The sequence below is a fragment of the Apteryx rowi genome, unplaced genomic scaffold, assembly GCF_003343035.1.
Source record: "Apteryx rowi isolate R43461 unplaced genomic scaffold, aptRow1 scaffold_499, whole genome shotgun sequence".
Lineage (NCBI taxonomy): Eukaryota > Metazoa > Chordata > Aves > Apterygiformes > Apterygidae > Apteryx > Apteryx rowi.
Window position 1 is genome coordinate 391319 of NW_020450759.1, and position 18981 is coordinate 410299.

General features: G+C 35.8%; 1 protein-coding gene across 1 annotated transcript in view; it reads right to left on the reverse strand.

Moving 5' to 3' along the window:
- The window catches only part of DOK6 (docking protein 6), a 252006-nt gene that overhangs the window by 45094 nt on the left and 187931 nt on the right, over positions 1-18981 (reverse strand). Inside the window, exon 6 of the mRNA XM_026079293.1 lies at positions 18134-18272. Coding sequence (XP_025935078.1) covers positions 18134-18272 — 139 coding nt within the window. The remainder of the gene's footprint in view (positions 1-18133; positions 18273-18981) is intronic.

Here is an 18981-nt window from a genome sequence, read left to right on the forward strand (position 1 = left end):
TAGGACCAGACGAACTAGATTTCTTTGGGGATTCCATGGAGAGGAAAAGCAATTTATATTTTATGAAACGTCATCCTTAGAAAAAGAAAACTTTAAAATACTTTAAAAAATTGTCAATTTGTTTTTAATTTGAAACCTTAAAATATAAACATAAACATTATAATTGAATATCTTATAATCTTATGTAATATATAACTGATGATAATTTAATATCATATTAATTTCCCCATGAAGTTAATCTTACTAGTTGCTAGATTCTTATTAACTAAGATTTTGCTTTTTATCTTTTTTATCAATATTAAAAAAAACATTATTGGTCAAATGCAAGTGATAATGCAAATGATAATCAATGACAGAACAAACTGCTGTTTACAAAAAAAATGCTGAAAAACTGGATTTTTTCAGCAGATTTTACTGCAGAAAACTGGAAAATAAACTGGCAGAGACCTACTTTCTTCACAGAACATCTTATGTGCCAGACAGTGGGTGTTTCAAAGAAAAACTTGAAACCAATGTGTGAAGAAAACAACCATATAAACATAGATAAAATCATTTATACATACATTGGTAAATAGCTTTTTGCCATATAAATTATTACAGCTTAATGTGCAGAGATCTACCTTTTCAGGATCTATTTTCCACAAGTGTAAATGAACGTCTGTTAGTTAACAATGTTAAAAAAACAATGTGCAAATCAGGGAAGATGACCCAGAACTGTTTACTTTTTAGATAATTAGTCACTCAGGTTTGAGGGTCCTAGTGTTCCAGACCAGTGGAAGAGATCATGCTGGATAAGTTTAAAGACTTTATCCTAGATACTCTTCTTACCTTTGTCTTCTTACTTTGCCTCAGAAAAAAACAACTAACTTGTGCTCAATCCTTTTCTGAATCAGCTAACTCCAACAGAGAACATCTCCCTGTGGAAAACCAAGTAAATAACCTTTCATTTTCTTTTCTCCCCTAAACATCTAGACCCTCAACTTTCTACATTTATTTTTTCCTGCCCTTAATTTAACTTAAATACATCAATTTAAAAAGCCATCTTTAAAAATGATTTCACCTATCTCCTCAACCTTATTTACCAGTTACAAAATTAAATCTAGGCTTCTCAACATGGGTCCCTTCTTATATAAGTTGCCACTGGGTACTATATTCTTCTGTTGCTTGCAAAACCAGCCTTCTCCTCAGGAGCTGGCAAAACAGGCTCAGATGCATTAGCATCAGCTGTGCAGAAGCAACTCATAATAACAGAGGTAGCACAGGCACATAGAAGAAATAAATACTTTCCTCTGTCAATGAACTGATCTTAATCTTTTGTAACTAGTTACAGAGATATAGAGGAAAACAAAACTAGTATATCAAATCAAGCATGTTAATACAATAATGTAGCATTAAACTAACGTTTATCTAGAATGATTTTGCTATAAATATCTCCCAAATGTAGTAAGACTTAAGAAAATGAAAAACATAACCCAGACTTTCTTGCCCAACTTATGAGGGAGAAAATGATGGTGTAATTAGAACTTGGATGAAAAGAAAAGTAGAAATGCATACATCAATATCGCATCAACCCTGGGGTTTTTTGGTGGGAACATAAAAAAAATCATCATTGAAATGTTTGCTTTATCTGACATGAAATTGCTAAGTGGTTAGGTTTCCTCCAGTTATTTGAATCTTTCTTGGATAAGATGCCTTTCACATGGTGAACACTGCTTTTCTTTCCTGGCTATCCAAAATCTTTTTAGTCATACAAAGCCTTTCCATTGCCAGCAACAACTTTATAATTCTTAAAGGACTATTTGGTTAAAATAGAAATGAAAAAAAAAATCTATAAATGTCTCACTGTAAGTTGTTCCCGATATTTTTCATTACTGTTTTTTCATGAAACAAGGTTTAAAGACTAAATTTACTTTTAATTCCCATAGGCCAACTCCACTGACTTAAATAGATTTATTACTCTGATTTCAATAAAGAATACAATTCCAAGAATGGAACCTGTTACATTTATTAGGGCTCTGAGCTTTGATCTGTTTAGCATAATATTCTCTCATTTTCTTTTTGCATTAAAAAAGTCAAAACACTGAAGGTGACAGAAAAAATGCTTGGCTTGGGGAGAAGAACTGAGTAATATACAGTTCATTCAGTTTTTTAGCCTGCAATAAAATGAAGTTGCTTTTTACAGGTACAGTTTGGAAATAGGTTATTTTATTATGTATAAAAAAGACTAGCTCATTTCCCATTCTCATTATAGTTTTTAAACAAATAGCAAGAGAAACAGGTCACAGATGATTAATGAGAGTTAAAGTTTAGTGCAGAAGTAGGAACAAAATCTCCTCCACTATCTAGATTCTTTTTCTTTATAACTCTAAAGAAGGCTCTATTGTGTGTTATGCTTTGAAGAGGAAGAAGGGGTCAAGAAATATATTTCACTTATCAAGTGTCCATATGCTGAGAGTGGAAAAGGACTGATTCATTTCACTTGTATTCACAAAGAGAAATGACTAGAGTTTAAGGATTTTAAGGATCACGCACTCTAAATGGTAGCATCAGCTGAGCCTAAGTTATATCACAAGCAAGAGGGAAGATGTAAAACATATTTAAAAAATAAAGCTTTAAATAATGACCAAGGAAGAAGTGTCATGTTTACCTTTTTTTGCAAAAGCAGACTCTTTTGACTCATGTTCAGCTGTTGATCTACTAGGGCACACAGAACTATTCTACAAAAAAACAGTTCCCACCCAGTACTCTGAAGCAGATTATTCTTTCTAAAGCACAGAGCTTTGCCTGTTTCTATTGAATTTTATTTTTCTGTTCTAAACAGAAATTTATCCAGCTGATATCTCTGAATTCTAAATCTCTTCAGTGACCCACTTCCATATTGTTTTATCCATGTTAAGATCTGCAGGTTTAATAATAAAATTGTGCCTTCATTCAGGATTTCTGGTTTAATAATAAGATTGTGCCTTCATCCAGGATTTCTATGAAAATACTTAATAGAATTGGATGCAGGATATATTCCTATGAATGTCCAATCGGTACAGTCCTCTCTTTGGTGATATGTTATTAATAATTACTTGACTGTTATGATTTTCCCATAACCTTTTATTTATGATCTCTTAGGTTGCTTATGAAACAATCACGTATTATTTGGACTGTGTTCATTACTTAAAGATGTTGACTAATAGTATAAACACAAATAGCTATCAGCATACTTTACCTTTATTATAACTTGCTTTATGTTTCTTTTTACATTTTTAACCAGCATGCTATTCCTGACAGAATACACAATATTGGCAAAGGATCACAAATATATGCATCTCTTCTGAAAAGACTTATATAAAAGCTAGCTGTGAAAGTCATTTCAGTGATTTCAACCTTTATAACAACATATTTCTAGCATCCAGTTTTTCAGGAGCTATTCTAACCTTGTTATGACCTTTTAGGGAGTTTCTTTAATCGATTATGGAGGGAAAAAAACCCTCAAAATAATAATACTGCTTTGCAGTGCCAGGGTGGATGATGACTATTCTTTGGCTGTGGAATAATATTATGTATGAATAATAAAGTGATTGAAATTTTTTTTCTGATCTCCTTGGCCACACTATAAAGAGAGAATTGGGACATTTTGCTCCTTTTCTGGCAGAAGCATGTGTTTGTTTGTTTGTTTTCCTATCCTCTGAACACTCATAACAGATCACATTTTTGTCTGACAGAATGGATTAATGTTGAGAAAAGTAGCTGGATTTTACGGTGCATTGGGATTATATTATTTGAATATCAGTAAGGTGTGTCTTCACCCATATTCTGTTACGAAAATTCTGGTTTTGTTTCTTTGTTTCATGAAAGAAGTTTCCCATCCATGGGAACGATACTAAATACAGTGATGGCAGAAGGTTCAATAAATGTATATAGTAGAGAATCCAGTAGTGCACAGACATTATTTACAGATATTGATTGTCCTTCCTGTTACCATGAAATGGCAGCTTTTACCAACATGACCTGCAAATGTATACAATTTCAGGATAAGACTGAGTAGAACGATAAAATAATTTCTCTAAGCACCATCATCCAGGGCAAAATCTTCAGGTTTTAAAAATAAAGATGGATTGGATTTTGAAAGTGCTCAGTACTGATGCAGTTGTTTAAAGGTATAGCTATTTTTAGATGGGTAATGGAGAGGATCAGAGCAAAAATCCACCCCAAAATAAAAAACAAAATCCAGAACAACACCCCCTCCCTACATTTTTCTTCAAGTAAAAAGTGGAAATGAATCACAGTCCTAGAGCAGTTCATCACCTTGTCTCATGAACACTTAAAGGGAAAGGGGGGTGATTTAGGTCAGCTTAAACTGTGTTGGATTAGATTAACCTTCAAAGATATGCTCTAGAGGTCATTTATCTCAAGCAGTTCATCACTGAAACATTCATTTATTCTTTTGTCTCATTTTAGAAACACATACTGAATTATCTGCATCAGTTCCATTATAAATGTTTGTTAGAGGGTGATATAAAATACAAGTCAATGATGGAAGGGCTGGGAGAAGAGGAGTTTGGTTTTTTTATTGAATTAAGGCATTAATAGTAGGCCAGTTAAGTACAGGAGATAATATCTGGTTTGCCAAAGCAACATTTGCATTTCCAAACTGAAAGAGCCGTTTTTAAACTGAAAAGGGAGAGTGTCAGAGCTGTCTTCTGAATAACGTAGAGATAAATCAGTTGGTGTGGGAAAGAACGAACTGAAATGCAACAGCTGGAGAAGTCCAAGAAAGAGACTGTCCACAAAGGCTGGCATGTTTCACCAGGAATAAGTTTTTTCAGTGGAATTCAACTTGAGATTTATGGTATTCCAGAAGACTATCTTTCATGAAGTGTGTCAAGTCGATGTCAAAAATAGTGAGGCTTGCCATCAGTGACAGCTGTCTTGCCCTCCTTCCTCCGCTTTTTGCTGTCCTTGCTCTGCTGGGTATCCCTCTCTCTGACAAAGGTACTCATGTCTTACCTCAAGCTGATTGACATCGGAGAAGATTTCAAAGTAAGCGAGTTGTTTCACAGTATGGCTTGCTCAAAGGTATGACAGATCTTTAAAAGAGGGATTTGGGACACCCAAAGTGCCAAGTCCTCAATATCTTACTTGAGAGTACTGAATGGGCAGCCCTTCTGACTTCACAGAAATTGCCTTGGCCAGTTTTAGAGCTGGTAAGGTAAGAGTCATAGCATGAAAAAATGTCTCTTGGTGAAGAACAGTTTCCAAAAAATCTCTCTAGTATGTGGCAAGAAAGGCAAAGTAAGGATGAACTCAGAATGTCCCTGTTCAGGCAAAGTTTATCTGAGTATTGTGAAAAGATCATTGGAGTCTGGGGCTGAAAATTTAAAATTCTAAGGCTCATATACATGTTTTGGTAACATAATACTAGAATCTGAATTAAGAGCATTCACTCTTGCTTTCCAATAAAGCAAATACCTCAGACCTCACAAACTTGCTAATGAAGTTTTTCTTTTGTAGTCTAGACCAGATCAGTAGTCTCCAGTAATACATCTTCATGGAAATCACTCTTCTTTTTGTTACTTCATTTGGTTACATAGAAACTGCTGGTACCAATTATCTTTAATAAAATGACAGGAAGACAATTTTCTAAATATTTGCAAAAACAATATCAATAACATTTTATAAATTTTCCTCATTAAGCTTATCAGTGCATGACTCCAGTATACAATAGCATACAGTCTTGCTGACCTCAGCTTTCTGATATCAGAAGTTGGTTTTGCATGTCATACAAAGACATTTGAGTTAAAAAGAAAAAAATGACAGACCCAGAATACCTAAAAATTACCATCATGTAGCAAAGCCCTCTGACATGACTGATTAATATCTTCCAAAAGGATGTATTTCCTTCCTTTTAACTAGTTATTTTTAATGATTACAAGTATATATTGAATTATTCATATCAAGGATATACACTGCATGTGAATGACCATGAATATAAATTATTCAGTTTTAATTTTGAAAGATGTTATATTTTTACATATTTTGTGCCTAAATAAACATGCTTGTTTGTGCATATGAATGCACAAATAAACATTTTAGTTTTATTATTTCATTTACTATATACTTCAATAACTCCATTACCTTCAGTGTTTTTTTCATAGATTTCAGATCAACTGAGAAGGTGGTATTTAAAAATAACAGACTAATCCTTTTCAGTGTGTATGCCCACACATCATGATCACATATAGATGTATACAGACAGAGAATTCTTGACATTACTGAGTTTTAAAATTGCAATAAATTGTAATAATCATTTAAAAGCAACACACACACTTCTAAATAAATATACAAAAGAGATGTTTGGAAATAATTTTTTTGTTCTGAAACAACTTAAAATGAGAGACAAGAATCTCTAAATCACAGCCCAAACTTCTGCAGATAAAAGAAGCCAGTGAAACAGCTTTGTTTCTATAATGGTGCAGGTTTACTAATATAACATAAACAGCTGCAAATTAAGAAAACAAATTGCAAAGTGGGAAACAGATACACGCTTCTAAATTGCTGTGTCTTTCAACATACATGCATCAGCCCAATAAATCCTACAACTGTCAACTTCTTCCATTTAATTTCATTTTCTGACAATATCTCAGCCTTTCCATTTTCCCCTGGCAAAAGTTGCCTGCAGTTGCCTGACCACAGGCCCCACAATTCTGTCCTTTTGAAATCCTGTGTTGCCGTTTAACAGAGCAGCCCCTTGCCTCCCTGCACGAAACAAAGGAAATAGAATTATACCTGTTGCCATGGAAACCCGCAACTCTATCAGGCTTTTGCCTCATGTAATGCAAAATACATGTAAAGGTGATCACTGGGCATATGTGGGAAACATTACAGAAATGGCATCATAAAAACAACAAAATCTCTCAGCCAGTAGCAATTGCAACTTTTACCACTGCACCCTACAAAGAAATTATTAAGAGTAATGAAGAAAGCACAAGTTCTTTTTTTAATAAACAAGAACCCATACTGATTTGTGAATGGATTTTGAATTGCAAACTGCATTCAACAACCCAGCCAACTATACCTTCATATGAATCTTGCCTGGTAGCTACTTTTACAGAAATAGATGCTGACAGAATGAATACCTGATGGGACCAACATCTGTTATCCTGAGGCAGTCATAAGGAACAGAGTAGTGTATGCTTCTATCTGTGGAGCATGCAAAGACTTCATTTAAGCCCTTGCTGCTGAATACTGCAGAGCTGAAATATTGCTGAATAACTTATTCCTGAAGTTTAGATAGGTCAGTTCTCCAATACTGCTTAGCATCCTCATCAACAGCCTGGACAGTGGGGCAGAATCCACCCTTAGCAAATGACAGCAAACTAGAGGCAGATTGGTTGGGGCTTCCCTTCAGAGGGACCTCATCAAGGCAGAGGAATGAGCCAACAGTAATATCATGATATTCAGCAATGACAAACGTTAATGCTGCTCCTGGGCCCAGGCAACTCAGTGCATGAATACAGGCTGGGGACCAGGAAGAAGCTCTGCTGAAAGGACTAAGGACCTATGGGTCCTGCCGATAACATGAATAAGCAGTGTACATGTGCAGTAACAGAGGTTAGTCACATACTGCAGCATAACCAGCAGGTCCAGGGAAGTTATTCTCCTCTATTTGGCACTTCTGGAACCACATCTGGAAGTTCAGCTTTGTTCAGAGGGCGTTCAGGTTTGGGTCCCCAGTACAAGAGAAACGTCAGCAAACTGGAGAAGGTGCAGCAGAGAGACACTACAGAGAATCTGACTTATGAGGCTGGATTAAGGGAGCTAGGTTTGTTTAGCCCAAGAAAAGGAAGGCTAAGAGACATCTAACTGCAGTTTCTCTCTCTCTCTCTCTCTCTCTCTTTCTCTTCTTAAAGATATGTTTTGGAAAAGACAGAGCCAGAGATGTGTTATTAGAGAAGCACAATGAAAGGGCAAGTGGCAACAGTCACAAGCTTCAGCACAGCAGATTCCAAATAGAAATGTGGAAAAATTCTTCATAATGACAGTGGTCAAGCACTGGAACAGGTTCCCAGAGTACAGATGCTTGGAGATTTTTGAACCTTGACTGGATAAGATCCCGAGGAACTTGATCATGTTTTCGATGCTATCCCTTTGTTAGACAGAAGTTTAGACTAGGTGACCAGCAGAGGTCTCTTCCTATTTAATTTTTTCTGATACTGTAATCAATAGGATGGAAGAACAAAAAGCTAGTGAGATGTGCTGTGCCAGTGTCTTAATCTGACATTATTTTGCTTGCTATAACAGCTGCACATCTTTATACAATATAGTTACTATAGTAAGTGAAATAATGTCAAATCAACAGCTTAGAGACTGATTTGCTTGTTCCAGTTTTTTATATTCTTCTTGAACCAGATTCTTGGGCAGTGCAGAACAGCTGATAAACATAAGCTGTTAGCATGGCTGGAATCATATATGGGTTATCAGTGATGTAAGAACAGCAACCCAAGATTGAGCAAAAAAGGAACATAAACAATTGCTATCTGGACAGGCTTTGATCAATACATATCAAAAGACAGCTTGTACTAGGAAAAGCATCCATATTTCAAGCATGTTTTTTTAGCATACTAAATATCAGCAGTCTCCAGTCTAAACATAATCAGAGAGATCGTTGTGTTAAAAAATCTGCCATCTTTAGAAAAAAAGGAAAAGAAGCAGGGAAAAAAAAGAAAAATGAAGATAAAGGGTGGGCTTCACCTATTTTCTGTGCTACCAACAGGTACTTGATGAACCAAAGAACATAAAGCACAGAAGGGATTTACGGAGTAACTTTAGGACTATTACGAGAATTTTTGATCCCCTTGCAGACTATCACTTTTTATAAATCTTCTGTTTACTGAATAGTACCGTGCCCCTCTGTAAATCATTGATAAAGACGTTCCGTGTTAATCAGAGACAGAGTCTTAACAATTCCCTCGTGTTTTATAAAGAACTCCTGAATAGAGTTGCTTGAACAGAGGAAGGTCTTGTTTGACAAAAGACACAGAATGATATTATTGTTCAGAAGACTAAGGAAATCCATGTGAAAAATAACTTTTTCAAAAGTTAATTCTTCTGTGAATAAGTAATTGACTATGATTCAGGATTTGTTTTGTTGTTGTTTTGTTGTTGTGCGATTCCCAGCAGTACAGCTGATTGCTCTATGACCTTGGGCAATTCATACTCAGTTGAATTTGGCCTTAATCTTTCTGTGCCTCATTTTACTCATTAGTATAATTACTATAATAATACCTGTCTCATGAGAGCATCGGGTGGCTTCATCAGCTATTATTTTTACTAATAATAACAGGAGCTCTACAGGCTACTTTAGTTTATTTTACAAGAAACAGTTTCTCAAAATAATAGATATGCAATTAATAATAAAGTAAGCCAGCTGGAGAACTGGCTTGAAAATTATTTTTCTAGTAATACATCAACCTGCTCCTCTGCAAGAGAGTTTAATGATATAAATCTACAAGCATAGTTATACAAAAGCAAGTCCTTTTAAAGGTACAGAATGCCAAAGAAAACCTCCCTTCCATATTAAATGCTTTTCAGAGTTTAGTTAAGGGGAGGGCTGGGAGTAGCCAAATAGGGCTCAGTCAGGCATGTAACAACTATTGTGTAATTACAGCAACCCTTCCTAATTTATCATTCATATCACCCATGTCTTTTAGCAAATAAGACTGCTAATCAAATAATCAATTTTGTTCAGGGAAAGTTCTTTGGCTATTCACTTTCTCGCATTTTCCAGAACCAGATATGAATTTCAACTTGATAATACCTTTCCAGCTACTTTGATAGCTCTGTAAACATGAAATATTTTGCAAAATATAAGAGCAAAAGAATTTACAAATGTGCTTATGCCACCAACCTACAAATCCCCTTATTTTCAAAAACGACTTGTAAAGCTGAAGGTAAGGATACCTGACTCCTAAGAAATACTCAAACGGCTCCTTAAAAAGTTCCTAGAAATGGAAATAGGAGCCCATATGGATTTTTAAAGAGCCAAAGTGCTAAATTCTCAGGAGGGTTTGCATCATCACATACTTGCTAAATGTATAAAGATTTGCCCTCTTGCTTTTACACAAAAACCCCAGTGTCTAGTTAGTTAAATCAAAGTGTTCACCATACATCATAGCTGCATGCAAACACAAAAATGACATGGACAGAATAGGGAATACAGTGTTCATAGGATTCATGCATGCAGATTTAGGAAGGATTCATAGGAGCAAATTCCTGGCTGACAAGAAATTGTAGTGTTTCAGTTATGAGATACCTCTGTGAATCTTTTATTACAAGTAGATTTTGGTTCAGCTTCTATTTCATACAAGGAAGATGGTAGACTTCAATTTAAGTGTCTTACCTCTTTGGTCATAATAGCCAAAAAGCTAGAAGAGTAGTGCACATTATATAAAATAATCCAGAATTTTTAAGAAGGAAAGAACAGTTCTGAAGGTAGGATACAAATCCCTGTGGTGAGATACCTGGGTTTTAGTCCTAAATTATTAATTTTTTTTTTCAACACAGGACAGTAGCAGCTCCTGAGATTTAGAGACTCTTCACAGTCAAGATTGCCCAGTCCAGCAGCAGGCAAAATATTGAATTTGTCCCATCATGCTCTGAGAGAAACCACTCATGACTACTACCATTTCAAAAATATTTTTCCAGCCAAAAGTCTTGTGCAAACTCTAGTCCATAGTTTTGAAATGGTAAAATTCCATGTAAATCATGTCCCCGCTACCAGTACCTCTGTTACACTTATACACAAGGCCTTGCCCGCTCTGCTCTCTCGGCTCCCCACTCCCCTTCCCTACACACTTCACAAACCGGTACGTTGTTTGCAGTGTCTCTGACATGACAGATTGTTCTGTTCTCCCACCTGCTCTCCCACTGCATACAAACACCTCCACTACCGCTTCGTTACCGTAGTAAAGACATTGCCCACACTGCTGCTTCATTTGAACCCACAGCAAACTTCTAACAACAACCGCCTGCAGCTTCCCTGGTGAACTGGGGCTTTGCACCTCATCTTGCCCCTGTCCATAAGGTACTGGGTAGGAGACCGTAGACTCCTGCAGCTGACAGAGGAAGAGAAGAGAAAAAGGTGATGACTTGGTAGGAGAGGAAAAAGCAGGGCACCATGGTGAGGGGCTGTGGAAGTTAGAAGAATTTCATGAGCAGGATGAATATCTTCCTTTATGAAGCCAATGATACCTGCTGCATAGTTTATGGCAATATTTCAATGCCAGTTATTGGATATGAGTGATTCCCTGAAAAAAATGCCAGTGACGCAAATCTACTTTCAAGGAAATATTTTCTTTCAAATGAGATTAAAAAATGAAACAGCTACAGTCTGAGGAAGTATTGAGTTAACAGTTATTGAAACCCAGACTGTATATTCACAAATCCTCTACTTTCTTCTGAAGTGGTGAATGTTGAAAATAGACCTGCTACACAGCTCTAGGATTTACATTTATCCAAGTATGCATAGCTCTCTGACCCTGAGGACTAACAAAGCACAATGTAAAATTGGCAACTGGCACAATTCTCAGAAAATTCTCACTGAAAAATAAGAATCAGGAAAAACAGCATTATGTGCTTAATGAATCAAGAACTCTATGGGAAATTAATGATATTTATAGGAATGGGGGATACAAAACTCAAACCTAAAGTATATAGATTCTGACTTAGGGCAAAAGAAAAAATGCAGCCTTTTTGTTTTTGTTGTTTTTGTTGTTAATCTTGGCAATATGCAACGGTGACCAAGATCTGCCAGTGGGCAGAATATTCACTGATCATGCAATAGAACACTCTAGTTTTTTTATTATTGATTTCTATTGCAAAGAAGAGAAAGCTTTACTTCTGCAGAAGTCCTCTTCTGCCAAAAGTGCTGAATATCTATTTCAATTTTAACTTGTAACTGTCAAAGATCTCTAGAAACAGTAACAAAAATAAACTTCACAATGTGTGAGAACCAAGTAAGCAATTCACAACTATGTACCATAATAAAGCAACCAGCTTATAGGCTTATAAATTAAGATGCAATAGCGGCTTCTAAACAAACATTATATAACAACATCATACAGTAGTTTCAGGTGGGAAATAAAGAAAAGTATCCAAGCTAAGTGAACAACTACATGAATAACTGACCTGAGTCTGTACCTTAACTTACATAAAGTGCAAGAGTTCATGAATGATCAGATGTATCAGGACCTCAATAAGTCAGCCTCTCCAGAACTTGGAGTCACAGTAAAACATACTAAGAAACCAATGAGTCGTAACATGGAAATCTGACACCATGTTCTACAGCTGAATACCAGCATTTTTTCCTCCACGTATTGACTTGACGCAACTGCACTTAGGCAGTTTATCATACTTATCATCTCTTTATCATATTAAGTAAAATACAGTACTGAAATGGAGCCCCAAAGATGTATATTTTAACTAAATATTTCATATAATCATTGGGTCTGCAGCATCCACTAGTGTTTCCCTGCATTTCCCACCTTTCACAACTTGATAATAATAGGTGATGGGCATGTCATTACACAAAGGCATAAATATAACTATAAACCAGACAAAGCCCTGAATATGCTTTGGCTGTTTATTGAAACTATCATCTTAAACTGAAAACTTAGACTCTTTTAGATATGTTTATGATTTTGTTGGATTCTGTAGAATTTTGATGAGTGTTTAGACTGAGATTGGGTTTAAAATACGTGAAGAAATTCATAGTAAAGACTTGCTTACAGAACAAAATTAAATTAAAAGTTGACTATGGAACTAATGCTGTTATTTTCTCCAGCTTCCTTTTTTTTTTAATTCTAAGACAATTTACATTGTTATTTTTCATTCTATTTACAGTCTTCTTATTAATACCATGCCTGACAACCCTATAATTTATATTTATCCTCAAACCAGACTTATGAAATGCTGTTATACTCCTAAACTTGTTTCAGATGAGATATAGAAAGATGAAATGACTTGCTGAAGACTACCAAAAAAAAAAAAAAAAAAAAAGTTGGTCACATGAAGAATGAATACTTATCTCCAAAATCCCAGGCCTATTTCTTAATCACCTTGCTCTCCAACCTCTCTTTAAGTCCAGTGACATTGCCTGGCATTTGTCTTCTTTGGCACATTTGTTATTCCCCTTTTAATATCCAAATTCATTGATATTAGCTTATTTAAAGGACAGAAATCTATCATGATGATTCATTCACTTATATTAATCTGAATATTAGAGACAAGCCACGTAAATAACAAGAATGGAAGAGAAATATACAGATGCAGTGTTTTATAAAGGTGTTTATCTTGCGGTGAATGTTAAAACTATCACAATCTAAAATGACATTATTCTTGCAGCCTTGCTGTCCTTAGTAAGGCAAGCACCACAGAACATTTCCCATGATAATAAGTAATGAAAACTTGTACCATTTTAATTTCTTCATGCATTTACACTCCAGGCTTACTGATGTTTGATTAACATCAGCTGGCTAACATCAACTTTAGCATATTTTATTTAGAATTAGTTTTACACATTGTAAATTTTTATTCTTTTGAGATTACATAATAGAGTTTTACTGGCAGTTCTTGAAAGAAGTAATTTATAAGGTTACAAAGGTACCAATATACTTCCTTGGCATCCCTCCCTTGCACCTGTAGTCATAATGAGAGTAATCTGCAGTTCTTAACCCCCCATTCTGTACGCTCAAACTTAATGGGTATGGTAGTTATATCAGGAGTGTTTTCAGTGAAGGCTGAGTGGCAGAAGATTAAAGTTGGCATAAGTGAGGAAAATCAGGCCTTAAATTCCAATGCCGTAAAACTGTAAGCACATTTTAATTGTGATGTAGAGGTTAGATAGACAAGTGCCACTGAGAGTAACTGTGTTCATCTGTTTGGAAATGATCTAAACTGAAATCCTTTAAAATGATCACCTAAACCAACATCTTCTGTTGATTGCAAGAAGGAGGATACTCAGCAATCAGAGAATGAATTATTCTTTTTCCTTCTCACCTTGGGATGGGGCAACCAAGAAGATCTGGCAGGTTCCTCTATAAACCAGTTCAGCTCAGTAACCCTGCAGATCCCTATTCCTTCTAGTTAGGTTTGTTTTTGGATTTTTTGGTCAAATTAGCAAGCTGAATTGACTTGCTAAATCAGATTAGCATCTGAGCTAACTGAAGAGAAGTGGCAGGAGCTTGCAGCCTAGACGAGGGACAGGGGAGGGATGGGAGAGCTGGCTGTTAGGTACTCAGAAGTGGATCTGCCATGGCCAGCGCCAGATTGCAGTTAGTGGGGACACTTCCTATTCCTAAGGCTGTCACTTTTCTTTCAACTCCAGGACTGCCAATCGAACCAGATTTCTAAATGACTTTTTTTTTTTCAAAAAAAGGGGCAAGAGAAGAGATATGTAAGAATACAAGCTATTCAGATGATAAAATGAGAGCTGTTGATACTCTGAGATAACACAACAGCACAAGATAAAATCTCGTAGACAGCAAATCATTATTCCTTTTAATTAAATTGTTGTGTTGATACTGTAAAAACACTAACAAAACATTCCAATATCAACCCCTTCCCACAAAAAAACCCCACAACCCCAAATCAAAGCCATCATCTGCATCACACTGGTCTGCTAAAAAAAAAAGGAAGATTAAAAAAGAAGTAAATACACAAATAACTCTTTTCCCCCCTCAAATTTCAATGTACAGTATTAGCACTGGCCCAAATTTGTTTACTCCCCCCCAAAAAATGAGCATGAAACATTTCCACTCTGTGAATGTAACATTTCAAACTCAATCTAAGAAGAGCACCAGAACTAAATTACAACAGTATCTCCTCTTTGTCTTGATATTGCATTTGAGTAAAATCGAGCCTGTTTTGATCACAGTAAAACCAATAACCGACTAGAAACCCAACCTATGCCAGGGACTATTGATCCCATATTTCATGTCCTTCTTCCAACGTTATAATTTGAAAGGGATACAGGCAGAAGACAAAGTTGTGCGTTGTGCTACCTACTTAAACCGACAGGGTTGTCTTTCTCGTGATTACAGTGAAGACTTGCTACTCTATGAGCTGCCACAGAACAGTTTTGCTTCCTCTCCATGACATTTGGAAGATAACGGGAAGAATTCATTTGCTTGTCAAGTCTTGCCCTTTTTAACACAGTTATGCAGCAGCTACTTGGTTTCAGCAACAGGTTCCTTAGTGTAAAAATGAATTTATTGCTTAATATTCTGAAGCAGGATTCTTGTATGCAGAGATCTCCATAAATGGAGCAAATTTTGCTCCATTGGCCTGAGGCTGCTTACAATACCTTTATCTGAAAAGTTTCTTGCAGTAATAATTAATTTTGCCTTTCTTCTTCAGACAGAATTTGGTGGGGTTTTCTTATGTTTTTGGTTTTGAAGAGTAAGGCGACCCACATTGTATAGTGATCATGAGAACTAACCATAATCTATACATTTCATCAAGGTGGCTTCAGTAAAAAACGCATTTTGGTTTCCTTTATAAAGTCTATTCTCTAATACCAGATTACAACCTACTATAATCTGGAAAAATGTAAACTTTAGAGTATTAATCACTTAAAATGTGCTAACATTTTAAGGAAGGAGCACACAAAAATTCAAGAATCCTTTCTAATATTTAGCTTCTTGAAATTGGAAGGAAGGAGTAAAGATGGAGCTACCCTTACATTTCTTCTCTTTTCCTGATTTGTTGAGTAATGGATATACCATTAAGCTTCCTTAACTTTTTAAATTTCTTTCATTTTCACCTTTATCAGAAAAAAAGTGAATATAATTCTTAATATTACACATGACCTGTTCATTACAGAAAAAGGAAAAATAGAAAGCCCACATATGGGGCTATAAAGACAAAGGATCAAAGGTCAAACTTTAGGAAGACTTAGAAGACATTTGCAGCTTCTAGATCCTTGACTTAAAACTATATTGTATTGTGCTTGTATTTCAATGTTGGATTTTAGGGGAAAAATATATACAGGCTCTTGGTGAAACTGTAGGAATTAGATATTGCAGATGCAATTATGGTTGAAAAAAGGAAAAATAACACCTACTTGGTCTATCTTCAGTTTTTGTTTTTGTTTCTAAAATGAATACAACTCAAATGCTGCAATCAAAGATGTAGATGACCTGTTAAACATTCAGTACCTCATCAGTCAGGAGTAGCAGAACTTCCAAAACCAAAATTCACGTTAGATTTCCATTTTAAACATAAAAGAAACATATTTTTGTGCTTTCTTTACGCAGCCTAAAGCATCTATGCAGCCTACAGCCGATCACAAGCCTGTATCGATCCCTTTAGGCAGATCACAGTATAGCCTCATCCAAAGATGCAAGTACTTTGTACACTGGGCGGATGATGACTCATTTTTATTTCTCAGTCTGTTCTCAGAGTGTGATATTATGTACCATACGGCCACAGCCTTCATAAATGAGGTTTCAAGGAACTCATCCAATGGCAGAATGGAAACAACTTTGCTAAGCAGCAAAGCTGCTAATCAATAGCTGGAAGACCTGAAAGATAGGTTGCATGAAAGGAAAATCCTACATAATCCTGGACTCAGGTATCAGCACTTATTAGAGCAGCATGAAAAATGCTCTAATTCCTATTCCTGGTGTAGGCACTTTAAAAGCAAACATATTCATAATGATGCTTTCTTCTGTTTTCTGACTATTATTCAATCACTTTCTGCCTAGCGGAATTAAGTTATTTTTTACCAAGACTATTACTACTTCAGATACTTTAAAATTTCCTCTATTGTCTGTTTTGGATTGCATTTTTCAACAAGTGTTCATATGTCCCTAATCTCATTTTAATCTTGATTGTTAACTCTCCTCTTCCTACTTTTTCTGCACAAAGTTTGTGTATCTCCAGTTTCCTACACGTGCTCTTTAGAGAGACTTTAAGTCTAGTTTTGTTGAAAAACTCATCCATCTCTTTTCACAAACCACAGAAAAAGCCACATTTTATGCCTTCTCATCTCTCAGCTCTTACTCAGAGACTTATAAAATCTGAAGGGAGCATTCAATACGATGAACTTTTGTCACGGACAGATAGGTCTTTCAAGCTTTCTCTACAATAAATAGAGAAAAATAGGCTTCTCTAGGGAGTAATTATGAGCAGGAGTTGAACAATGGGGTTCTGAATTGGCCTCTGCAGCAGCCTTTCTTCCTCAGGAGTGTAACAAGGTATTTTGACAGTGATGGAGTGTGTGGGGAGAGGATCACATAAGTTATGTTTGTGCGACTGCGGGCACATGCATGGGGGTTGAAGGAAGGAAGGAAGGAAGGGGCAGTGACTGGAAACAGTGTCAAAGATATGTGAAGAATTGTGGTCATTTGAGAGGAAAGAAGGTAGACCTGGTTCCCTGGGCTCCCTCTACCCTACCTTTCTTCACTGGCAGACATAAAGGTAGATTCAAACTACATCTGAAAGTTAGCTTTTCAGAATGGTCCTTTAAGGTTGTCTCTACTCCTAAGCATATAGAGATGCTGTTCAAAGTCACTTTTTTTTTCTTTTTGTCTTAAAAAAAATACACTTTTTGGCAGTCTCTTAGAGTGTTTAAAGATAACTTGTGGAAACCAGAAATCCTGAACGTGAAAGTAAGAAAAAACTTTACAAATTCACTTTGTATTGCTACTTATTACAGCGTAGGGAAAGTAATTTCTTTCCTGTGTTAAAAAAAACAGCATGTGTCTGTTGACACCTAGGTTTTTTTCCCCACATGTGAAGCCATGAGACAAAGTTAACATTCAGTCATCGATAGCTAGCTCACAGCTGGCTTCAGATAACAGCCTAATCTTTGAGTTATGGAGCCAAAACTTTCAGGACGGTAACCATGGATCTAGTAGTTAACGGTATCTGTTACTCCAGGAAGACATTAATAACACATTATTGTACAGCACACTGAAAAACCCTGACCATGAAAATACACAAATCATAAAGTTTGTTTTTTCTTAGCCACACAGCTAATAGCCTTATTATGGTTGAATCCATAGACTGCCATACTCAATACTTCTTTTGTTCTTGATTCTCAATTTTTATAAGTCCAAAGATTTTGGTGAATGGACATTACCCGTGCCTTCTGCTCCATCTCCATCATTAATCTTTCATGTTGCTCTGCTATTGCCAGTGTTGCAGAATGGACTTTCTGATATATCATCTCGCCTTCTCTTGTCTGAAAGGTGAACAGCCCTTCTCCTGTGTCACACATCCTGAGATGAGATTTAAGCAGAATGGAAGGAAAAAAATTAGTACGCTTTCATTTTTATCTAACTATTATAAAAAGTGCATACTTTGCAGTAGAAAATGCCAACTTTTATAGTTAAACTCTGGAATTCTGAACATCTGCAAAATTATTTTTACCAGTGAGGAGAGACATATTCCAAGAGATGTGTGCAGAACTGATGAACACAACCTTTAGATTCAGTTTTAATCATCCTCTGAACAGTAAGAGAGAAGTTCTATCATAAAATAAAAACCTGAGGTAATACAGTCAGCTATTTACAGCACAGTTTCAAGTGTCTGCACTGGTAAGTAGAAGCTGAATTTAATTCTCTTAACCAGTTCATGCCAAAAGTACATAGCACATCATGACATTGAAAAGCTGAGATTTTAACAGAATGCAGACCAATTAACGTTGCTGTTATGATGATCACTACAAAGAAGATATATTGAAATACAGCATTAAGAGTTTTAAAATATAACTCTGTCTTCTTAGGAGTACATTTATGTAAGGCAACATAAGCTATCGTGATAATTTCAAAAGCCACTCAGCCTGAGTATATTTGGCATTAGCAACAGTATTTCTGTTGTATAAGAAGATTAAATAAAGAAAAATATTACATAAATAAAATGTGTTCTCTTCCCTTTAGAGAGTAAATGCTATATTATCCTTATCTTTGGTATTCCTAAGGCATTATT